The sequence below is a fragment of the Balaenoptera physalus genome (genome assembly GCF_965194825.1).
Source record: "Balaenoptera physalus genome assembly, chromosome: 14".
NCBI classification, from domain to species: Eukaryota; Metazoa; Chordata; class Mammalia; order Artiodactyla; family Balaenopteridae; genus Balaenoptera; species Balaenoptera physalus.
Genome location: NC_138893.1, coordinates 55769229 through 55794371, shown reverse-complemented (window position 1 = coordinate 55794371; position 25143 = coordinate 55769229). Strand labels below are relative to the sequence as shown.

Below are 25143 nucleotides of genomic sequence, written 5' to 3'. Positions count from 1 at the left end.
TGTTTGGTTTTGTGAGCTTCCGTCATAGCCAGCAGCTACAGTCCAACCTCTTTCTGCCCCCAAATGCAATACTAGTCTCTGTCCATGTAATATTTGTCCTTAGTAATTGTTGATTGCTTCATACCGTCAACTAAAAGCCAATGTACTCGATCTGAAGTCCCATCAGATAACACGAAGGGCATATTCTCTAATGGGGAGGTCGAAAGAGGGAGAAAATGGGAAAGAGTCAAGGTCATTTCTTGTATCCTGTTCCTCAGAAGTCATGGGAGTATGAATCTTTTTATATTGACTTATTCCTCCCTGTGGATCTCTACCACAGTCATGGTAATGTTGTTTCATAGAACAAATTTATTTGATAAGAAATGAAAACCACATTTAAGAAATCAACCAAATCCAGATGTTATTTGCCCCTGTAAGAAGTTAGTGCTCTGGAAGATAAATTCACTCTCTATCATAAATGACTTCTGTGTTTTTTTCTGTACTTTTGAAAACAGGAAAGAAAAGACTTTTCTTAATTATTAGTAATAGCAGTATAGGAAGTTTTGATATGCAGATAACAAAATGCATAGAGGAAGGTGGGGGAAGGAGCTTTCTGATTTATTTTCAGTTAGGAGGGTAAAATTTAAACCCTACCCCACTGAATCTCTAGGACAGTTGCATGCTTTTTAAAAACCCACATGTGCTGGGGTGGGGTATACATGGAAAGCACCCGCAGGTTCTGCTCCAATAGACTGTGAGACCTTGGGTCAATGTCCTTTCGCCACTCTAGACTTTAGGCCTCTCAGATGCCATAATGGGAAGATTTTGTTACAGGTTGTCTGATGTTCTCCCTTCTAGCACTAACATCTATGATCTATGACAGTTAATTCCAATACCACCACATGATAATTTCCCATTTCATTGAAAGAGTCCTCTGACTGGCTGATTCCCAAATAGGCCTTGTAGTTGATTATGCCGGGACTTGTTTAAGCTTACCCTATTAAGGCGTCCTGATGCTACTGTTAAATGCCAGACAGTCTTGCACTTTTGGTCATGGTTTGTGGTGCCGAGCTCATCCCTGCCTCCTTCCCTCAACCTCACTTTCTCTGGCTGAGATAAGAAGAAAACAGAAACCTGCTTGCTAAGGGTAGGACCATTCCCAGCTTCTTAGCAGGACCCCGAAAGTTTCTAAGCTTCTGGTAATGATGGATCCCTTTGAGGATGAGATGGAAGCTGTGACCAGTCCCCTCAGAGAAATAAACATGGTCTCAAATTTCTACATAAAATTGCAGGAGTTTTCACAGGCCTTCTGAGCCCCTCACAGGCCTTCTGAGCCCCTTGCAGGCACCTCAGGCTAGAAACCCGTCTCTAAAGTCTGGGTGGCCCAGTTTATCTCTGTGACAGCTCTAGTCCTCAGTTTTCACATATATAAAATGAGCAAATTCGTCTAAAACCTCTTTTGGTTATAAAAATGTGATAGTTCTGGGCTTCCCTGGTGGCACAGTGGTTAAGAATCTGCCTGCCAATGCAGGGGACATGGGTTCGAGCCCTGGTCCGGGAAGCTCCCACATGCCGCGGAGCAACTTAAGCCTGTGCGCCACAACTAATGAGCCTGCGCTCTAGAGCCCGCGAGCCACAACTGCTGAAGCCCGCGTGCCACAACTACTGAAGCCTGCGCGCCTAGAGCCCTTGCTCTGCAACAAGAGAAGCCACCGCAATGAGAAGCCTGCGCACCGCAGCGAAGAGTAGCCCCCACTCGCTGCAACTAGAGAAAGCCAGCGCACAGCAACGAAGACCCAACGCAGCCAAAAATAAATAAAATAAAATAAATTATTTTTAGAAAAGAACACTTTAAAAGAAAAAATGTGGTAGTTCCTAGGCACAGAATTACTTCCAGAAAATCTAAAGGAAGTTGCAAATGAGGCTCAAATATTTCAGGAACTGCTACTCTGCCTTTTGGCCACTAAGTTCTTGATGAATATTTATTCAATTAAATTTTATTAAATAAATATCAATTAATTTTTTCCCAACCTTGCTGTTTATCTTGACTAGCTTTGAACATGCACTAGAGTAGAGATTTGAATTTCCAATTTCATATAGACATTCTATGACTTCGTATATATGAAGTCTAATGACTGCATGATTCTAACAAATTAATCAGTTTCTATCCATTTGACATAAAGTATTTTGAGGAGTATTAGGACAATCAGTAGCTGAAAATACATAATGTGAATGTGGCAGCATGATTAACGTTAACAATGTTTGCACTTCTTTTATTGCTAGCCTTTGCATCCCTTAGTAGTCAAAATATTAAATCGATGGAAGATTTCTTATTTCATTTACCTTGTAATCTAAGCTGTTGTTATTCATGCTTTGCTTCATACCTTAGTTTAATTTATCTGGCTTTTTGCCTTAATTTTCCTTATGTTTATCCCCTTTCTGATTCTGTTTTTCTGTAGCAGATGTCCTTACTGCTTCTCCTGCTCCTAACAGTCAGGAAGGTAAAGCCACTTGAACCTGACCTTTTAACTGCATGAATGTCGGCATTCTGTTTCCATTTGCTTAGGCCTGACTAGCATGAAGTTGTGACCCTCATAAGAATAAAAATGTAATGAAATGATTGATCTCATTTATTTCTTGGCAGCCTGCATGGCCCTGATTTGGTATAAGGATATTTTGGTCTAAGCATTTGTGATCTGATGAGATAGTAAAATCATGGGTGAGAAATGAGCTTTCTTGTTTTTCATTTTAAAAGAACATAATCATGTTACATCTCTAACACCTTTAAAATCATTTTGAATAGTAATACCAAAACAAGAGCAAAGTATAAGATTATCTGTCATACTTTGGAAATTTTTAGATATATTTTAATTCTTATCCTTAAGATTTTCCCTTAATAAATTGATAGACAGTTATGAAAACTTTACTTTCCAATTAAGCATAATTGTGAAAACTGCATTGCAAGTAAGTGTCTTTTTCCCTCTGGTTTTGACATTTCTAGAGGTAAAAAAAGCTAATAGCTTCACTTTAAAGTGAGCGTGATTAAATCATGCCTGCACCATCTAGAAGTGCTTCAGCCACTAAATCCTTCCCAAACTTGTGTGCTGAGAGCTTCTTGACAGGGTATCTTCCATAATGTTTGCACAGTTCCAATCATCTGTATGAAAATGAGCTTTCTCATTTAGATTACGTCTATATGGTACCAAAACTACTGGTAAATTAGTCTATTCAATCAAAAGTAAATGTATCGTTTAACAAATTTTTAAAATTATACTTCAAGCCATCATTTTGGTAACATGTAGCCAGCACCTCAGTCTTACAGATAAGCACAAGTACCTGAATATCCTTGCAATGATGTAGCCATAGCCCTTAAGTGAAGCATTCAGTTCTTGTTCACTGAAGCCTGCCAACTCATTTTCAGACAACATTCTAGAAGACAGACCTGAAAATAAATCATGTAATGACAAACTTCAGTTTGAGTATAATGAAGAAATCCCCAAGAGGATAAAGAAAGCAGATAACTCTGCTTGCAACAAAGGAAAGGTGGGTGAATGGTTTCTGTTAAATTACACTTGGACCGTCAGTTTCAGATAGGATTTCACTCCCTCCCTATCCTTTCCCTTCACCTCTCCGCTCACTTTCCCTTAGATGCCAAAGTCCACATGGTGATGATATGGGACCCCCATCTGCAATTTATAGAAGGTTAGTCATCGATTCGTCCAGCCAATACCTACTGAAGATGTAGTGTGTGGCAGGCAATGAGATAGCACAGGAGGTGATTTGGCCATGGAGACAAACATGTTAACAGTGCTTGTAGATAAGTACAGAGAACAGTGATTACACAGTGTTATCAGAGCACGATGGTGTTGAGAAGCAGACAAAAACAGGGCATTCAGACCAGGAGGCTGGTACGTTCAAGGAATTGCTAGAAGTTTTAAAGGTGTTCGGGATGACCAGGAAGATAAACAGGCCTGATTGGGAAGTGTTAACAGAGGAAGGACAACAAGAATAGAAAGAAAAATGAGATACCCGGACCCAACCCTCAAGCGCCGCACAGTGTATAGACTCTGAGCAGATCTATAGACATAGTTACAGTGACATTGTTGGACAACAAAATAATAAAATACGCCAAAAATTTGAGCCACAGAAGATACATACTCCGCTGTCTGTTCGTCCAACAACTATGTATTGAGTGTTCCACATTTAAGACGCTGGACTGTGCTCTGAGGGAAGATGAAGGATGAGTTAGACTCAACCCTTTGCTCTCAGAAAGCTTTTCTCTAGGGAAGGTGTTAGGACATGTATATGGATAAGGTAGAGCAAGTGAAACACAGTGATGGCATGAGAAAGGAACAAAGAGCTTTAGGGATTCCAAGGTGAGTGGCATATACCTTCCCTGTAAACCAGTATCATTTTTCCTTTGATAGGTTTATGACATGGAACTGGGAGAAGAATTTTATCTTCCTCAGAATAAAAAGGAAAGCAGACAGATTGCACCAGAGCTTTCTGACCTTGTCATCTATTGCCAAGCAGTAAAGTTTCCAGGTAAGAATAGACAGTATCAAATGAACTTATTTACAAACAGAAACGGACTCACTGACTTAGAGAATGAACTTGTGGTTGCCGGGAGAAGGGGGGATAGTTAGGGAGTTTGGGATTTAAATCTACACACTGTATTTAACATGGATAACCAGCAGGGACCTACTGTATAGCACAGGGAACTCTGCTCAATATTATGTAACAACTTAAATGAAAAATAATTTGAAAAAGAATAGATACATGTATATGTATAACTGAATCACGTTGCTCTACACCTGAAACTAACACAATGTTGTTAATCAAGTACTCCAATATAAAATAAAAGGTAAAAAAAAAAAAAAGAATAGACAGTATCATTTATAACATTTAAAGATACCAAAAGATTAAAATATTCTATTTATTTAATTGGGCATTGTGAATGCTCTCCAAATAACTAAATTGTGTTGCTGAAATCATTGTTACAGTATCTTCTAAATATTTATTATTATTATTATTATTTGCTTTGATGCTGATGAGGAAAATACCATAAAATGTTCATTTTTCAGATCATATATCTCTCCATTATAGTTAATAATAATAATATTCATAACATCTAATAGCTAAAATATTAAGCACTTAATACCAGGATTTATGCTAAGTATTTTACATACATCATCTTAAATGACTCCATAATAATTCTATGAGTAGGTGGATTTATCTCCATTTTTAAATAACAGTCTGAGAGAGATGAAATAATTGGCCCAAGGTTTCAGAGCATATCAGTTAAGACTCTTTTGTTTGAAAGTGGCAGAAGTTACTTAAGCAAAGAAGAAATTTATTGGCTTATGTGTTGAAAAGTGAAGGGATATATGAGTTTCAGGTACAGCTTGGTCCAGGGCTTTCTCTCTCCATATTTCTCACTCAGCTGCTACTATGTTGGCTCTTTTCCCTTTGCGGTTGCAAGGCAGCTGCAGCAGGCTAACGCTGCATATTTCTAGATTCAGCTTCAGTATGAGTCTCTTCCAAAAGTTTCAGCAGCAGTTTCATGGTTTTTCACTGGATCCTTTGCCCCTCCCTGAACCAATCACTGTGGCCAAGGACATGCAGTGCTCTGGCTGTCTAGGGCTTAGGTCACATGCCCCATCCCTGAGCTGGGTAGTGAGTCTCCACCCAAACTGCAAAGATCAAGGACAAGGTTTCAGTGGAGAGGTTTCCCCAGTTGGCCATTTTTAGAAGTACAAGTGAACTTAAGCTGATAAACCACTGCCCCCCCAAAAAATGTGCATTTCAGTTAATAAGTGGTAGAACTATGATTCTGAAGCCTGTCTATCTCCAAAGTCCTGCCTTTAACCCTAGCGCTACCCTGCCTCTCTTGTTAGGGTGTGCTGTCAATGAGCTCATCCAGATGGGGCAGCAGGAGGTGGAGGGCAAACAGGAAAGTCCATAAATATATAGAAGTCAGAAAAATTCATCTGCTCCTATTAAGAAGAAGGATTCCCTTGTACAAGATTTCTGAGAACAGGAAAGCAGCTGGAATTGGGAGATCCGTCTAAATGTTAGTAAGCAGCATATATGAACTTGGCCTAGAGAGGGATGTTAAAATACCAACCCTCATTTTTTTTTAAGATGGTCTGGACGCAGATCCTGGCTTCCAGAGGCTTATCTTAAGCCCTAGTTCTCACACTGTGCCCTGCAAATGGGACAGAGGTCCTGGACTATTGAAAAACTAGGTAACGAGTGGTCTCTTCACACACCAGAAGGGGAAAAAAATCATAGATTGAACTTTCTCGATTTTAAGTTTTCTCCCATAAACTGTTTTTAAACTTTTGGCAGCTGCTACTGCTTATCTACTAGCAAATTCTGTTGAGGAGGATGAGAATAAATAAGTAGCAAGCAAAGATTTCAAAGAAATGCAAGACCTTAGCTATGTAGGTTTAGTTTCACAGATCCTGACTTTCTGTCTCATAAGTACAGTATGACCATATCTGCAGCTGGTGAAATTGTTCTTATCACGGGGTAAAATCCGTTCACTGTCAAAGAGCCTCGTGGCCTGCATGTCCTTCATCACAGGAACAGATGTGAAGACCACTCCATCCAAGAATCATACTCACTGCATCTCTTGTTCTTTATAAATTCAGCTGCCACTGCACCCAAACCATTCCTCTGGCTTTGTCTTTTCCTCTCAAGCACTGAGTAAACAAAGAGCACAAATTCCAAGAGATATTTGAAGTCACTGTGAGAGATAAAGTTTCTGTACAGGTAGAGAATTGTGGAAGGGTCAAAACGTCATTTGGTCTAGCTTTTGACTTGAGGCACAGGCGAAGCATGGGGTTGTTTGACTTATTTTTAAAATTCCAAGTATGCTGTTTTTTTAAGTGTTTATATAACACACATTCTTTATAGGTATACTATATTCTAATATATTTTTTTAGTAATTGAAGTTTCTTATATTTTTCTTTCCCCAAATTTATTTTCTTTCTCAAAATGACTAAATTGTATTGCCAGAATCATTGTCGTAATACCTTCTAAATATTTATTGTCATTATGATTAGTTTTGATGCTCAGGAGGAAAATACCATAAAGTGTTCATTTTCTTGAGCCGTAACTTAATAAATTATATGAATTACAATAATAAAAAAAAATGTTCATTTTGCTACACTGTTGATTTTAATTTTGCTACGTTATCAATTTCAATGCATCTCACCTTTCACCATCCCAAGTCCCCTCCAAGGAGCCACATGCAAAAACCTCTTCTGAGCAGTGAGGCACCATGAAGATCATGGGTACGACCTTCCCCAGAAGTAAAGTAACTTCCCCAAGATCACAGACCTGCTTCAGTGGCAGGGCTCCACTACTCAGTGAGCTTGGCCAGGACAGTTCTATAACTTCTCTGCACTTTGGATTCCCTACCTGTGAAAGAGGCATAACAGTGCTAACGTGCAGGGTTATTATAAAAAGTAGCGATAAGGTATGCAACGTGATTAGCACACTATCTGGAAAATAGTTGGCTCTCTTGAAATGGCTGTTGTCATTTTCACTGGTGAACAGACCAGCAGGGGAGATGAAGGTTCTTTGTTGCTCCTTCAATTACTTCTCTGGGCCTCTCCAGATTCCTTCCCCTTTCTTTATCACCCAGCCCTTGTTTCCTTACGTGCTCACCCCCCGCCCCCCAGAGGATGCCCAGGCTTCTCACAGGAGGGCCCACATACCCCTGGAGGATGTCAGCATGTGCCGGGATGTGTGCAAAAACCCCAGAATGAACATGGCCCCTCACTCTGACCCCTCATCTCTTTTACTCGGGAGAAAATCCATTGTTAGATCATTGTGTAGAGGGCAAAATTCACATAAAGTTTTAAGGTAAAGCATAAGAATTCACTAGTCCAAGTTTGTGCATCTTTGCAGTTTTGGATACTTCAGAGAAAAAAAAATGTAGAAGCCCCACAGCTGCTGTGTACTGAGCATTTTCTCTGAACAGAACACTCTATTAAGTATGCGGATATACATTATCTTATTTAATCCTAACCATGACCCTTTTGGAGATGAAGAAGTGGTCAGAGAGGTTAAGTAATTTGTGTGAGGTCGCATCGCAGGGAACAGGGTTTAAACACCGGAGTCTACACTCTTATTAAACACTACTTTATCCTGTCTTCTCTGATGATGTTCTTGGAAGATAAATTTTCATCTCAAAGTGGCCCCCCGAATGCTGTTTCAGCTAAAGGAAATACTCTCTAATGGTACAATTGTAGACAGTGGGAATGGTTTGGAGGCACTGGTGCCTTTAAATTACACTTCCTGCCCTGGAGCCAGGTCTGCATGGTGTGCATTCATTTCCTCATTCAGCAAATATCTGTGAAGTTCCCACTGCGCCCCGGGCACTGTGACAGGCAGGAAGGATTCAGGGAGTGGTTGGACCAGAAGAGAGAAAGAGAAGCCATGAAACATGATTACCATCATAATCTGTTTCCCATTCAATCCTCAGATTAACCCTGTGAGTGAGTTCCTATAATTGCACCCATTTTGTAGGTAAGAAAACTGAGGAATCAAGAAAGCAGATGTTAAGTCAAAGCTCATTCGGGAAGGAATTGATCCTAGACAATTATGATGCTACCGCTCAGGCTCTTGGCCATTCTTTCATCTCTCCAAACTGCGTGATTAGGTTCTGGAGCCCTTTCTTTTCACGCAATTTTTCGAAATCTTTCTGGTGTACGATCAGATGGGTGTGAGTGTGATCTGTGGTCGTCCTGTAATAATCATGCAGGCCTTGTCACATTTGCCAACAGAGATAAAAACTTTGCTATCATTGCCTGCAATGCTATCATTAACGGTGCTAAAAATGCTAGTAGGTCTTCTGTACTGGGTTACAAGGGAATAGTAGGACTTCAAAACAAACATTAACAGGGATGGAAAATGTTGAGTTCCCTTGCTTGTAGTTTTTGGCTTATTTATTTTCATTTTATGGGAACAGGCCTGTCAACTCTAAATGCATCTGGCTCTAGCAGAGGAAAAGAAAGGAAAAGCAGGAAGTCCATTTTTGGCAACAATCCGGGCAGAATGAGCCCCGGGGAGACAGCATCATTTAACAAAACATCTGGAAAAAGTAAAGTCACCTTCTAACAGTATTTTGCTTGAATCTGCATGCTGGAGGATTCCAGTATTTCACTAAGCACTTCCCTGGAACTTTTTTAATCTTTTTTTATTTTCATGAATGTTCATGTTATCTAAGTGTGGTATAAATATTTTTTAAATTACAAAATTACCCCCTTAACTTCCTAAAAAATAGCATTTCACTGAAGGTGTTCTAACAGTGTTTGCCTCAAAAATAAAAATTGGAGCCACCTTGGAACCTTCTAGTGGTTCTTGGAACTGCACTCTTCACCATTATAACTCCAGAAGATATATTCATTTTATCTCTAATTACTTTTTATTGTCAAAGTAATAAATTCTCATAGTTAAAAAACTCAAACAATACAGAGTATTATTAAAGTTCCTTTCCACTCACAATGTCCCAGTTCTAGTCCCCAGAGGTAACCACTGTTAAGTTTATTGTGTTTAGTTCAAGAAAAATAAGATCCTTTTTAAGATAATCCAAATGGGATATAACTGAACATAACTTGTATAACTTTTATACTTGCTGTAACTTTCCACATAGCTTTCTGTACATATAATCTACCTTCTCCTTATTGCCCCTGTGGCATTCCATTGTGTGGAATGCATTTATTTAACCGCTTCCTCGCTGGTGGAACTTTTGGGTTGCTTCCCGGGTTTTTTGTTGTTTTTTTTTTTTTTTCTTGCTATAAAAAACACTGCTAGATTGAACACCCTTGTACGTATACTGTTGTGTATTTATGCAAATATATCCACAGGACAGATGAGGTACTGAGGCAAAGGACTTTCAGGCTTTTAATTTTAAAAGGTGTTGCTGCACTCATTTTAGCTATCCCTTTTTGGGGGAAGGTCTAATTGGCTTTATTATTTTTTGACCCTTGAACGGCTAGCATCCCATCTAGCAAGTAGAAAGGCATACCCTCGATAGCTATCATTTTGTCTCAAGGTGGTGGACTCGCTCGCAAGTAACACTCAAGATGTATTCTGACGTGTGATGTGTTGTGATTGTTTCCTGGGGTGTTGTTCAGGTTTCTCTTGCTAAAATATTTAAAGTTTTCTGCACTAATCTGAGGCTAATCTTTGGGGGGTTTAGATTCCTGTGAAGGAATGCGACAGGCCTGGGAGGACTCGCCTTCCTCTGTCAACCCAACCACGTCCCTCAGCGCGATCATTAGAACTCCCAAATGCTACCACATCTCCTCGCTGAATGAAAATGCCGCCAAACGTCTGTGTCGCAGGTATTCTCAGAAACTGATCCAGCACACTGCCTGCCAGCTGCTGAGGACGTATCCGGCTGCCACCCGCATCGACTCATCCAACCCCAGCCCCCTCCTCTTCTGGCTCCATGGGATACAGCTCGTGGCGCTCAACTACCAGACAGATGGTAACGGGCCTGCTTCACCCGGAAGGGTGCCCCCTCCCCTCGCTCCTTCGCGTCTTATATCTCAGCAAACGTAGTTCAACAAAAAACATGTTTCAAAGGGGGCAAGATTCCCAACGGAGGCCTATGTGAGGGTAAAATTACAGATGACAGAAAACAGAAGTGAATTCGATACTGAACTGTGCTCTTGACTTTCCAGAGCTAAGGCAATAGAAAAGAACCTTCAAGGAGCCCCTATTAGTCGCCTGGTTCTGCCCCCTTTTTAAAGCACTTTTCAAACAGAAGACTGTTCTTGACAGGGCTGTGTCCAGTTTGTTTTTAAAGACCTGTTGGGGTAGAGAGTTCCTAACACCCCTTAGTAACTGTCTTGCTAATCTCTTGCTCTTGCAGTGAAAAAGTAGGGTCTCTCGAAACACTTTGCAAGTTAATACCATTTTAGCTTCTCCTCATCCCTTTGAGATTGAGATGGAGATTAATGGTCAGCGCTCTAAGAGCAGCTGACACAAAGGAAACAAGTCTGTGAATTACATGAACTGAGAAAGTAGTGTTCCTGCTTCTCCACTGTCCTGAGGTAACGGATGAGGCGAAAAACTCCAGAGTACAAGCTACGTTTTATTTCATGTTCACTGTGCACCAGGCACCATCTCAATTCTTGACCCCTATTTTCTCATTTAATCTTTGAAACAACTCTAAGAAGTGGGTACCTTTATGATCCCCATTTTTCAGATGAGCAAACCAAGACATAGAGCAATTAAGTGGCTCAAAATCACAGTATGACTTATAATAATAAATTCAAGGACTCTGGGAGTTTAGAGAATAAAGTGTTTTGGTTCCACTTAGACGTGGTGAGAGGTGGGGAGCTACAGCAGATGAGGAAAGAGCAGATGAGGAGCGTTTTCTAGAAGCTCACTCAAAAACCAGAGTCTTCTCTTTGAACAATCAAGCAGCCTTCTCCTTCCTCTCACGTGAACTGAATCAGATCCTAACCAACTGTGCTGGCCCATCGACCACAGCTTAGCCCTGTCTGCAGCCAAGGTCAAACCACAGCTGTAGCTCTGGGACCAGCTAGCCACCTGGCACTGGCACCACCAGAGCCCATTTGTGGCTGACCCTGGTTAGAGACATCAGTCATATTTTCTTGCCTTTGTTATATTTGCTTCTTTCAATTGAAATTGAGTAAGATAATGCAGGTGAAGTACCATACTTAGCATAATGCCTGGAGCACAGACAGCATTCCACAAACGTTAGCTACCATTAAGTGCTTTTGATAAGTTATGAAAACAGTATGATTTGGACTCGCAAGTGGAAATAATAGTGAAATATTTTAAAAGCTGTAAAAATTTATTTTCAATCTGTCCCAAGTGGCTTGTGGGTTTATATCTCTGGCCCTGTCTATAGCCCCATGTCCACTGTTGCCCTTGGTGGAGATGATACTGAAATATTTTAAGTGAACTGAAATAACTAGCAAAATGGTTTTCTCAAGGAAATGGAAATGCACTTGGTTTGGGACGTGTCCTTTCTCCTGAAGTGCCTAGGCTGGCGCAGACACACTGGCTCCACTGATGGCAGAGGGAGCCACAGCTGAAGGGGACACGGGTATTGCCCCTCCTTGGGCCTCTCTGTGGTCTGGAAGCACAGACTGAGGCTGCACCTTGGCCTCCACTCATCCCTGAAGGCTCTGTCTCTTTCCCAAATCAAGCCGGAGTGCATGTTCCCGTTGCCCCGCTCGGGGTGGGGCAGGAGGCTGTGTTGTGTGATTCATCCTCAGGTTTCTCTACATAATCTTCCAACTCAGGAGGGAGTGCTGCCATATAACCTCTCTTGATTCTATGCAGCAACCAATGATTAAAAATCTCCCACGCTGGGCAAAGCTCATGCTACATGCAGTTTCAGTGTGTTCATCTGTAAAAATGGTCTTCATTCCTGCACACTGGGGTAGAGCCCGGTCAGTCCCTTGCACACAGCAGATGCTCAATAAATGCATGTTGCACTGAGCTAACAGATTGTCTCAATGAGCCCCACTGCAGTCTGAACCTATAGTTCTTGATTTTGAGTCCAGATCTCTTCTAGGTATTGCTATGTGAATTTCAAGTCCAAATAGACAGAGAAGAGTCAACGTTGGAATCACTATTTTTTAATTTTTGAAAAAGAATTCCTGGGTTAAGGAGTGCTTGATTTTCCATGAAGCATCCCAACCAAATAACAAAGAACCCCCTCCCAGTGCCCCTTTAGCCTCCAGATATATTCCATGGGTCATCTGCCTTACACTTCCTGAATTTCAGGGGACCCCAGTGCCCCAAAGCGGTGTCCATGGACTTAGGGTCATCTCTTCCCAAGACCTCTAATGGCTCCATCAACTCCAAGAAGGTCTGCAGTGATCTGGAACCAGAAATAGCTCAGGTCTACACTCATTAAAACCAACTCTTGAGTTTGGAAACTGACTTGAGTCTAGTATGCAGACCCTGGTTATTGCAGGCAACAGCCCCTCAAAGTTCTTTCCATCTGGGGCAGAATGATTCCTGCCTCATGTCCCAGGACCTACAAATATGTAGAAATGCAGCCCCACTCAAAAGGAAAACTTCTGTTAATATTTATTACGCTTTTCTGAATGATTGTCACACCCTTTCTGATGACTTTTCCAGCCTCAAAATATAGGGATAATGATTATGAGAATGGTTTCCACTTAATACAGGTTTTTAAATGAATAGAAGGACATCAAGATAAGGATTTGCTTGATCTGCCATCCCGTGCACTGACTGAGAGGGGTGATGGGGTTACATAGAGCTATGCACATTCTTTCACTTGGTTAAAACAGAGGTTTTAAAACTATAGCCCTAGATGAAGTTCTGGGACCACCTATAGCGGGCAGTAGGAGGGCGAGATTTAAGGTCCCACCTTTACTCCAAACTGAGCAGCTCCATGTGGTTCTGTGTTACATACCAAATCATCAAAAGAGATTTTAGTTAAGCAAAAGTGCTTTGAAGTTTTGGAAAGCTACAAAGACAGACACAGTGCTAATGAAATCAGACTTCAAACCCAAATGAGTGTTGACATCATAATCATAATTTAATACCTACTGTTTATCGAGCACCTTCTATGTGCCAAGTGCTGGGGTAGGGATTTTTGCACATGACCTCACTTATTTTTATGACACCCCTGTGAGATGTACATTAAATGGCTCGGTAGTTAAGATTAGGAACTGTGGGTCAGGCTGTCTGGGTTCGAACCTTAACATTTACCTCTTACTAGCTATGTGCCTTGGGCTTTTTCACTTCTTGTGCCTCAGTTTCTTCATCTATAAAAATGAGAATACTAAAAGAATCTACCTCATGTGTTATTGGGAGGCACTAACACACACCAGTTCTTAGAATGGGGCTTGATACATAGTAAGAGTGCAGTAAGTGTGAGCTGCTGTAATTTTTTTAGCAATATACTGTGTATCCATTTCTTACTTACCAACTCTTCCTGAGCTACTTTGCTTCACTCTTTGAACCATCATCCGCCCACATCTACATTCCTCTGTCACACAGCAGCCTGGGAAGAGAATTTTCTCCCACTGCAGGCAAGACAATTGGCCTCAATGAATCAGTCACATTGGGGCTGGAAGGGGTCTGAGAGGTGGGGTCCAATGCACTAATTTTGTAGATAAGGAGATGGAGGTCCAAGGAGCTTTGATATGTGTCTAAGACATCTGACCCTAGAAATTCCTGCACACAATCCCAGCCAACCCCACGTATGGGGAAAAATTTCACACACGAGATGAGGAGAGGCCAACTTCTCATTGCTCTGTGGTGCTCATTTAGCACACTTTTCCTTGATGTTGGTCCATGTATCAGAGTTCATTCTGCACATGGAAGGAATCTATCAGAGGGAACATTCGTCAGGTGTGTCTCATAAACTTTTTGCTCATTTGGAATGCAACTTTTCTACAGACTTGTGCCATCAGATGAGCATTTGAGTGTGTAAGAGCCCAAAATCCGTGCAGGGATCCAACCGTTCATCAGACAACTCTGCCAAATAAAATTTGGCCACAGAAGACTGGAAGCTGTTGTAAGGGTTCCCAGAGTGTACTATGGAGGGGATTGTGGACATAATGTGAATCACATGTGATAATGATTTTTTTTTTCATATTTAACTACAGTTTAAAAATAGAGGTAGAAACACTATGATTTATGAGTTGAAATTGAAATTTCAAGAAAAAGATATGTTTCTCTGGCTCTTCTCCTGATCATTCCTGGATTCTTAAGATTTTATCTTATGTTTGAAAGAGCAAGAATTGGTTGTACAATTGTCTTCATGGTTTGGTGTTTAGGGATAAGAAAATGCCATTATGCCTTTCTAAAATTCAGTATAAAATGAGGTATTTCAAAGATTATTTTTTGGAAGGATGTTGTAAATTTTAATTTGCAAAAGGAGTTTTTAAGTGGCAGGAGTTTTTAAGTGGCTCCTGGGTTGGAGTGGGAACATGGGGCATATCGCATAGACAGTGAGCTCCATGAAGATGGGGATTTTGTGTCTTATTTCCTGCTGTATCTCTGGTGCCTAACACGGGCTGGCACATAGTAGGCACTCAATCTATGGAGTGAGTGGATGGTTCTCTCTTCTTCCTGCTTAAGCTTAGGGAAATCGAAAAAGTCAATTTGTAAGATGACACTTTAGTGACAAAGTAACAAGTGATGTTGACTGTTTTGCAGATCTCCCTTTACATTTAAATGCTGCCATGTTTGAGGCCAACGGTGGCTGTGGTTATGTTCTGAAACCCCCAGTTCTGTGGGACAAGAACTGTCCCATGTATCAGAAGTTTTCTCCCTTGGAAAGAGACCTGGACAACATGGAGTCTGCCGTCTATTCTTTAACTGTAAGTCTGGCCCTGATGGTCCCAATAGAATATAGGAAGGTGTTTAAGCCCTTCCTATATTCTTTTTTTTAATAAATTTATTTATTATTTATTTATTTATTTATGGCTGCGTTGGGTCTTCGTTGCTGCACGCAGGCTCTAGTTGCGGCGAGCGGGGGCTGCTCTTCATTGCGGTGCGCGGGCTTCTCATTGCAGTGGCTCCTCTTGTTGCAGAGCATGGGCTCTAGGCACACGGGCTTCAGTAGTTGCAACATGCGGGCTCAGTAGTTGTGGCTCACGGGCTCTAGAGAGCAGGCTCAGTGGTTGTGGCGTACGGGCTTAGTTGCTCCGCGGCATGTGGGATCTTCCTGGACCAGGGCTCGAACCCGTGTCCCCTGCACTGGCAGGTGGATTCTTAACCACTGCGCCACCAGGGAAGCCCACCCTTCCTATATTCTATTGGGATTGTAAGGTGTAATGCCTTTTGAACTCAAGGCGTTACAAAACTCTCATGTCACAATTTTGTTGGTGCAGATTTAGTACCCAAAAGAATTTCTTTACTTCTCAGAAAGCAGCGGCTGAGGTCGAGGTATGCAGTCACCAGGCGCTGTATTCGCTAGAGCCCAGTAGGTGGAGTTACGAGCTCCCTGCTACCACCTCCATACTGATGATGGTAATTCTGTCTTCCAGGGCCCTCAGAATCATAACTCTCAGTGCATCCCATAAAAGCTGAGCTCTTTCTTAGAGCAGGTCATCTTAAACTCTAACAAGCTCTTATAAAAGGTAAAACAGGCATCAGTATACAAATCAATTAAATATCTTTCCTCCTTACAGTTTAACCTTTGTCATTCCTGGCCTTTCCTTATTCCTTTTATTGCCTAATAACTAACTGTCAAAACTCCACAGACTGCCCTTAACATCAGAGTCCTGGTAGCTCATTACTCATTTTTATTTCCAGCTTCTCTCACTCCCTCTTAGCTGAGGAAAAAAAAAAAAAAAAAAACGCTGAATGGGTGATAGAAAAGACGGAGAGCGATGAAGTTATCCCTCCATCCATCTCTAGATCTCATCTGTTTCCCTCCAAAGGAGGAATGCCAAGCAGCCTCTGTTCACAACACCTCAAAACCCTGGGAGATCCCAACTCAGAGATTTTCCTACCACCAAACTGCTTTTTCTCTTTCCCTAAGACAGTAGAGCAGTAGCTCCTTTTCTGTGTGACCATTTTCACTAGACTTGAGTATAGCTTCATGTTGACAGAAGGCTATGAATTTTTAACAACATTCCCTGTGACTTGCTCCAGAACCTAACTATTCAAGAAAAAATTTTTGAAGTTGTAAAAGATACACCTAAAACACTTTGAACAGAACGTAAGTAACACATTTGTGGTTTCATATATAAGGTCTTCTTTTTTCCCAACTTCTTGACAAACTTAATTTCATCTTAATTACATGGTTTTTGAAGATATTTGAACATGTTGACAGTTGAAAGGTTATAGTTAGGTGAATGCTGTTGACAAAATAGGTTTTACCATGATTCCAGTCATGCAATTACCTGATTATGATAACTTCTCTTTTTTTAGCAGCCTTATTAATCATTCACCTGGTCCATTCCAGAGGGTTCTTTGTCTTTCTTTGTGGAGGAAAGCGATGAGGCTCAGAGGTGACCTCTGTCTCTTTCGCATCTTCAGTGACTCTGATCCTTTTTCCTCCTCAGATTGTCTCTGGGCAGAACGTGTGCCCGAGTAACAGCACGGGAAGCCCGTGTATAGAGGTCGACGTCCTGGGCATGGCCCTGGATAGCTGCCACTTCCGCACGAAGCCCATCCACCGCAATACTCTGAACCCCATGTGGAATGAACAGTTCCTCTTCCGGGTTCACTTTGAAGATCTCCTATTTCTTCGTTTTGCCGTCGTGGAGAACAACAGCTCGGTGGTAACTGCTCAGAGAATCATCCCCCTCAAGGCTCTAAAGCGAGGTAGAATCAAATTGTCAAAAGTTCATAATCATTGTAGCTGAGCGATGGATGCCCCGGGGTTCATTACACGCTTCTCTCTACTTCTGTATATGTTTGCAATTTTCACATTAAAAAGTTAAAATAAGAGGCAGAAGCAAATAATACAAGTTTGAACACTGTTTGAGCATGTCTCAAAAGACGTTTTTCTTTTACGTTATCCTAAAATCCAAAGTTATTGACAACGTCTGTTATGAAGTGCAGCCTCTCCCACTGTTGCTGATGTTGGGAGCGGCAGTTGTTGTGCTCTTGTCCCCATACATCCCTCCCCAGATAGCGCCCACTGCACCCCTGGCATGTTTAAAGCAGAGACTGACGTGAGGAGAGGAAACCGAGAACAGGGAGAGTTGGGGTGTGCTGTGGCATGAGTGGGACGAGGTTGGAGTTGGTGCCTGGTGGGAGTCCAGTGTCAGAAGCCGGGGGTGGGTTTGGGTGCAGCAGGGAAGGTGGAGAATTCTGAGCAAAGGCCAGAGCTGCTGGCTTGCGGCATGTGGGCTTTGCCATGGCCCTTGGGGGAAACGTCAGCTTGTCGCACCTGTCCAGAATGTCTGTGCACTGCTTCTCAAACTTTGATGTGCAGTTGAGTCACCAGGCTCTTAGTAATAAAATACAGACCCTGATGCTGTGGGCCTGGGGCTTGAGATTCTGCCTTTCTAACAAGCTCCAGGGATGCTGACTTTGCTGACCTCCTTTGAGTACCAAGTTTCCAGGACATACTTCCTCCCACAGCCATACTCTGCCAGCCTCTGAGCACCACCAACATGTTACAGTCTCCTACTCTTTGGTTTTTCCTTGTTTCTCTTCTCCATTGTGTGAGTAGTACATGGTCACTGTGTTAGTCAGCTAGGGCTGTGTAACAAAATACCACAGACTGGGTGGCTTAAACAACAGAGGTTTACTTTGTCAGTTTTGAAGGCTAGAAGCCCAAGATCAAGGTTTCAGCAAGTTTGCTTTCTTCTGAGGCCTCTCTCCTTGGCTTGCAGATGGCCACCTTCTCCTTGTGTCCTCACAGGGCCATCCCTTGGTCTGTGTGCACAGCATCTGGTGTTTCTCCGTGTCTGCCCTCCAGTCCCCTCTTCTTATAAGGACGCTGGTCATATTGGATTAGGACCCACCCTAATGACCCATTTTAACCCCATCACCTCTTTAAAGACCCTATCTCCAGAGACAGTCACATTCTGAGGTAATGGGGGTTAGGGCTTCAACATACGAATTTTAGGAGGACACCATTCAGTTCATCACAGTTATTACAGAAATATGACAAAGTACAGAGAAGCAAAAACTTTTTTTAAATTATCCTTTTTTCCATCTCTTCAAAATAGTTACTTTTGGTATATATCTTTTGCAGGCTTTACACCTCTACCCATGTATATAATATTAGCATATAGTATGTATTTTGAACAAGTAAGCTTCCTACTAATCTTAGTGTTTTGCAACTTACTGGTTTTCACTTACTGATGTATGTAGTGAACAACTTTTCAGGTTAATAGCTATACGTCTTCATTACCACTTTTAAGAGCTGCATATTATTCCATTTTATACTTGTACAAATACACACCATAACTTATTTAACCAACCCCCTATTGTTGGAATATTTTATTATCACTAAAGCTGTTCTAAAATGGAGTATTTGTAGAACAGTTATTCTAGATGATTTGATAAATAAAAATGATCAGGTTTTCCTACTATATTTGGTTTGAGTTTAAAATTTTCAGTTTGAGTCTAAGTTAAAAACAGACCTTGGACAAGTTAACTACCACTACGTAGCCCCAAACTGTCCCCTGGGGCAAAACTCCTGGGGAAAAGGTATCAGTTGGTTGTCACCCCTGCCCATCTTAAAGTCTTATTTCTCCCTATTATTTACTGACCTCCCTGGGGGATCTCCTTTGCAGAGCTCTGCAGTGCACAGCTAACAAGCTTTTCCCAATTCTGCGTTGTTCCAGGATATCGACATCTTCAGCTGCGAAACCTCCACAATGAAGTCTTGGAAATCTCTAGTTTATTCATAAACAGCAGGAGGATGGAAGAAAATTCCTCTGGCAATACTACGCCGGCCTCTTTGGTAATTAAGTTCTGTTTCACTCTGCTTATTTGTGGGGATTGCTATGCTGGAGGCAGGCTTTCTTGTGGTCCAGGAATGTGGTCCATTTGAGTTATTGATTAGGTAGCTACGGAGATAATAATAATAATAATGGCTGACACTTGACACTTTCTAAGCACTTTACACATATACTAACTCACTTAATCCTTTCAGTAACTTCGTGAAATAGCTATTAGTATCATCTCCATGTTACAAAGGAAGGTAAGAGCTAAGTACACCTGAGGTCACACAGCTATAAACCCAAGTTCATCTAGTGCCAAAGCCCATGCGCTGAACGAGTACATTATAGTGCCTACCAGGGAAGTGAGCCAAAAATAACAACACGGGGAAAAGGCTAATTATGCAAAGCCTGCTAGGAAGCATCTTGATACTTCTGGAAAGTTTAGGTTAGACGAGGAAAATCCTTTGCTTCTTCAGCAGTCCAGGGGCAGATGTCACAGGCGAGCAGGGTCGGGTGAGCAGCCAGGCGCTGCTGGCGACACATAACTGTGCAAGCATAGCAATCCCCTGGCACCTGGGGAGACACAGCATCTGCGCTCTTGGGAGTGGGAGAGGAACACCGCAAAAAGGTGCCACAGCACCTTTACAGGAGCTGTGTTTTAACAAGTTCCCCAGGTAAGGTCCAACCCGTTGAACTTCGAGAACCATTGGACCAGCACTCACCCCAGTAATGCACGGTTGTTTGCTTAAACAAGGAAGTCTCTTTTTATTAACTGGTTAATTCCACTATGCTTGCTCTTTAAAAATTAATATAAAAGGGTGTCCATCAATCGCCTCTTTACATGTTTAATAATCTATTCATGGTTGCATCAATCTTGTACTTCAACACGGTCCTAACACCCTTTGGAAAGGCGCCTTCTATGCTCACAATGGCGCTGGGTTTGGCCACTGCCGCTGCCACCTCTGAATAGCCCTGCTTTCTCCTCTGCTTCTCTTTCCCTAACCTCGACAGTTTCTTCTCTTTCTCTGTACCTCACCTTGTTTTCTTAAGTTCTCCTCCTTTTCCCTTCAACGAGTGATCGAAGTTGAGCACAGCACTTTGGCCAAAGTAGGGGGAGGTATTGCCTCTGCCTGGTGCAGAGGACTGGGAAGCAGGGACGGGGCTGCCTGGTACCTAAGAGCAAGAATTAGATGCTTTCAGAAAGGCAAGGCAGAGCTTAGTGTCCACTTCTGGGTTGCTTGCCCTCAATACCTATTAGAGCTGAAGATCCCACACATGCCATGAATGAACCATTCTTCCTCACAACACTTCTGACACCACATGTGTGGTGTCTTCTCGACACTACTTCTCCAACTCTCTGATGCCAGCTCGGTGTCCTACAGTTCAGTTCAGTTCCGACACTATCTACCTGGGGTGAGCATCAGATCCCACAAGTTAAGGGCTCAGTCCCACAGCACTGTCCCCACTTCAGATGCCAGTCACAAGTCCCAGGCTGTCACTGGTACTCCTGACTGACCAGCTATAAATCCAAGAGGTTCCCACAACCCCCTCCTTAGGGCCAGTAGTTTGCTAGAATGACTCACAGAATGACTCCTGAATGACTCAGGAAAGTGCTTTACTTACTATCACCAGTTTATTATCAAGGATACAACTCAGGACCAGCCAATGGAAGAGATACATAGGGTGAGGCATGAGGGGAGAGGGAGCAGAGTCTCCATGCCTTCTCTGGACACACCACCCTCCCAGCACCTCCATGTGTTCAACAACCCAGAAGCTCCCAGAATCCCGTCTCTTAGGGGTTTTATGGGTGTTTCCTTGCATAGGCATGACTGAGTAAATCATTGGCCATTAGTGATTAACTCAACCCCCAGCTCCTTTCCCCTCCCCTGAAGTCAGCAGTAGCTGGGGCTGAAAGTTCCAACCATCTAATCATGACTTGGTCTTTCTGGTGATCAGCTCCCATCCTGAAGCCATCTAGGGGCCTCCAGCCGTAAGTCATCTTATCAGCACACAGAAAACTCTCGTCACTCCAGAGATTCCGAGGGTTTAGAAGATGTGTGCCAGGAACTATGAGCAAAGACCAAATATTTATTTTCAATTATATCACACCATACCATCCTAGGTATATCCCAGGCAGCAGCGTATATGCTTGGTAAATATGTGCTCTTTGACCTTGGAAGTCATCACCTTCCATTGCTCAAGACAGTAACTGAAGATCATCCTGGACTTCTCCTTCTCTCTCACTGCCCCATGTAAGACTTGATAAATCTGTCTCCTTAGTATCTTTCAAATCCATTCATCTCTATCTGTTCCTACCATCTTGGCCCTCGTTCATTCTCACCTGGCTTGTGGCCATGGGTTCCTAATTGGTCCCCCTCCCTCTGAGTTTGACCACCTCTGTATGTCCTTCTTTAGGGCCTTTTAGACAGTTCTATCTAAAACTCAAATCTGACCATGTCACTCTTCTGTTAAAAACCCTCGCTCGGCTCTCCGTTGCTCTCAGGATAACGTTTGTACGTGGACTGGGCAGAGACTCTGGGAAAGCCGAGAGCTCATGGTCCATTTAAAGGGACACCTGCCACCCTGCTCTCAGCTCCAGCTGCTTGTTGCCAAGCAGTTTTGCCAGATATTTTGGTTTTCAAGACTGTCAGGACATCTGGATTGGCATAAATGTTGGCAACTATTTCAACTTTTTAAAAATATAGTGCAGGCTAAGCCATACAATTAAAATGCATGCATTTTATGGTATGCAAATCATGTCTTAATAAAATTGATTAAATAATAAAAACACATTGTACAAGCATAACAAAACAGCCAACCTCTCCTCCCCCACACAAAATGAAAACAAAATGCATGCTAAACAGAATACTTAGGTAGCCTTTTCCCCTCCATCACCTCACAGAATTCATTGAGGTTCCCAGAATGCCCTGCTTTAGGCCACCTCTAACGCTTTGTACACAGGCTATACCGATATTTGGGATGTTCTTGTCCCACTCTTTATCTGCTGATTCACACTGGGCCTTCAGATGATAACCATTTTCAGGAGGTGCTCTCTGATTTCCTCCAAACCTGGGTTCCCAAGGAACTTACCATGCTTCTTAGAATTGTCCACGTTCTCTTCTAGCTGTTCTATTCAACTGGGAGCCCTTGAAGCCAGGGATAATGTCCCACTTCTTCCTGAATCCCCAGGGCCAGGCAAAATGTCTGATTCACTGCCAGCCCTCCATAAATGATTTTGTATTTTAAATGAATGAATATATCTTAATACACAAACTGCTCAAGGACTTGCGAGTTATACACCTCCCCAACTCCTCCTAACAGAAATACTTTTTGTATCATAATTATTTGTATGCCTGGACAGCAAGCTCCTTAAGGCCAGAATATTTTATTTATCATCTTACCATCCAAAATTCTAACCCAGTGCCCTGAAGAGGGATGGAACTCAACAGACACTGTTGAATGTCAGTTCATAAGTAAGGACTGACATACATTTCAGATAATGTCAGTCCCCTAATTATGATGGAAAGAGACACTGTTATTTAAAATAAATTAATATTTTGGTGGTATGCTGCTAAATATTCTTACTAGACTAGTAAGCAAGATGCACCATTGCCTGTTGAACCACAAAAAGATGCATCTGGTTATAAAAGGATGCTCTTGTCTTGCATTTACGTGTCCCTATACGTACGTCTAAGAACTAGCACTTCTGTATTGGTGTAGCCTAGAAACAATATGAGAATGTAAATGAATGAGAAACCATGTGATCTTCCTTGACAGATGTTTAATACAGAAGAAAGAAAATGTTTGCAGATTCACAGAGTCACAGTACATGGGGTCCCAGGTCCAGAGCCCTTTGCTGTTTTCTCCATAAATGGAGGCACCAAGGCAAAGCAGCTTCTCCAACAAGTAAGTTCACTGAGCCTGTAGTTAATAAACAGTTCTCCTTTGAGGGGAATCTCTATGCACAGGTTAACATTTTGCCCAACATTTTACAACAGACTTAAAGTCAGAGAAAGCAGCTCGTGTCAGATTTCATAGATTATCAAACAGAAGCTACTACCAAGTGGTTTGGGGGGTTTTGTTTTTTAAATCAGTCCGTCCATGAACTTTGGTGTCTAAGATCACAAAGCACTGTTGGGGTTTTGGAGACGTTATAAAATATGATGATGTAAAGTAAGGAAACATTTCCACGGACCACCCATAAAAAGTAGCATATTACTGTCACCCTACGTGAGTAATCACAGGGCTATAAAGCAGGACTGGGGAGGGAGTGACGCTGGCCCTATCATGGAGCTAACAGTGTCGACTGACCTGCTCCTGGAAGCTTCGTGCCCTGAATTATTGCTGTAGTAGTAGCTGCCTTGCCCCACACAATCCACAGCCCAGCATCGACCACAGACCAAGGGCTGGGGTAAGGGGAGCAGAGTCTTCTTGAGAATCTTCTGCTCCCCAACCCCATCCCCAGTTCATTCTGCTTCTCCAAGTGAGATGCAGCAGTGCCAAGTGCTGACTCTGGTCCTTGCATCATTGTTGGGGGCGGAGGGTGGGGGGGTATGCCTGAAGAGAAGGATGTTTGCTCAATCTAAGCCAGATGGTGGCAGCCTTCTCTGGTCACTCACTTCAAGTTTAGCCTCTGTCGGTAACCTGGACAATAGAAAAAAGTGTGAAAGAAAACATCAGTAAGAGAAACTATCATGATGGCTAGTGTTTACTACGTTCTCCTAATGTGCCTGGGTTATGCTTTACAATCAATCAGTGCTTCAATCATAAAATGAAACAAAATTAAGAGGTTGTGACTCTGGACTTCCCTGGTGGCACAATGGTTAAGAATCCACCTGCCAATGCAGGGGACACAGGTTCGAGCCCTGGTCCGGGAAGATCCCACATGCCGCAGAGCAACTAAGCCCGTGCGCCACAACTACTGAGCCTGCGCCCTAGAGCCCGCGAGCCACAACTACTGAGCCCATGTGCCTAGAGCCCGTGCTCCGCAACAAGAGAAGCCACCGCAGTGAGAAGCCCACGCACCGAAACGAAGAGTAGCCCCCGCTCGCCACAACTAGAGAAAGCCTGCGAAGACCAAAGAGTTTATTGAAAGGGGAATTCCCAGGAACTTAGCTCAGATGAGATTAGCAGATGATTGAGTATTTCCAAAAGGAGAATGGGAGATTATCTTGGTAAAAGCTGGACTAGGTTCTTTGCCCTCGGTCCTGTGTTGCAAGATTACAAAGAGCTAAGTTCACGGATTGAAAAACCTCAAGTTTTTAATTCAGTAAGAGCTCTCATTCCAGCAGTGGGAAAAATAGTTATACTGTCTGGGGATTATGAATAAATTGTGTCATTGCCCAGAATGAACATAAACAATCCTTTTTGGACGTAAGAGAATTCTTAGATCTTCCAAAAAGAATTATGCAACACTGCAGGGTAGGTTTCACTTATAACTTGCACATCAAACCTATCCGAACCCCATGAAAATACACTTGTTCTTTTGCCCACTCTTCAGAGGTGTGCCTAAATTTGCCTTTGTTTTTTCTTTAGAGTCTGACCATTGATCAAGACACCAAACCTATTGCCACAGACTATTTTTTAATGGAAGAAAAATATTTTATATCTAAAGAAAAGAATGAATGTAGGAAACAACCGTTCCAGAGAGCCATTGGTCCAGAAGAAGAGATCATGCAGATTTTAAGCAGCTGGTTTCCAGAAGAGGGATATGTTGGCAGGATTGTCTTAAAAACCCAGCAGGAAGTAAGTGTGTCCTGGGGCAGCCTAC

General features: G+C 42.3%; 2 protein-coding genes across 9 annotated transcripts in view; one reads left to right on the top strand and one right to left on the bottom strand.

The window, feature by feature from the left end:
• Nucleotides 1-25143, top strand: part of PLCE1 (phospholipase C epsilon 1) — a 316064-nt gene that overhangs the window by 277182 nt on the left and 13739 nt on the right. For 6 of the 7 annotated variants that reach the window (XR_014253085.1, XM_082423536.1, XM_082423537.1 and 3 more), the window contains 9 exons: nucleotides 3401-3522; nucleotides 4407-4524; nucleotides 8963-9094; nucleotides 10196-10486; nucleotides 15178-15341; nucleotides 17034-17295; nucleotides 19275-19393; nucleotides 23151-23279; nucleotides 24909-25118. Coding sequence is in view for 6 of the 7 variants with exons in the window: in XM_082423536.1 (XP_082279662.1) it covers nucleotides 3401-3522; nucleotides 4407-4524; nucleotides 8963-9094; nucleotides 10196-10486; nucleotides 15178-15341; nucleotides 17034-17295; nucleotides 19275-19393; nucleotides 23151-23279; nucleotides 24909-25118 (1547 nt within the window). In the remaining variant the exon portion in view is untranslated. The remainder of the gene's footprint in view (nucleotides 1-3400; nucleotides 3523-4406; nucleotides 4525-8962; nucleotides 9095-10195; nucleotides 10487-15177; nucleotides 15342-17033; nucleotides 17296-19274; nucleotides 19394-23150; nucleotides 23280-24908; nucleotides 25119-25143) is intronic. The other variant, XM_082423538.1, reaches the window with a different exon arrangement.
• The window catches only part of NOC3L (NOC3 like DNA replication regulator), a 47733-nt gene continuing 45888 nt past the window's right edge, over nucleotides 23299-25143 (bottom strand). For both annotated transcript variants that reach the window (XM_082423678.1, XM_082423677.1), the window contains one exon: nucleotides 23299-24017. In XM_082423678.1, the coding sequence (XP_082279804.1) occupies nucleotides 23951-24017 (67 nt within the window). In that variant the 3' untranslated portion in view covers nucleotides 23299-23950. The remainder of the gene's footprint in view (nucleotides 24018-25143) is intronic.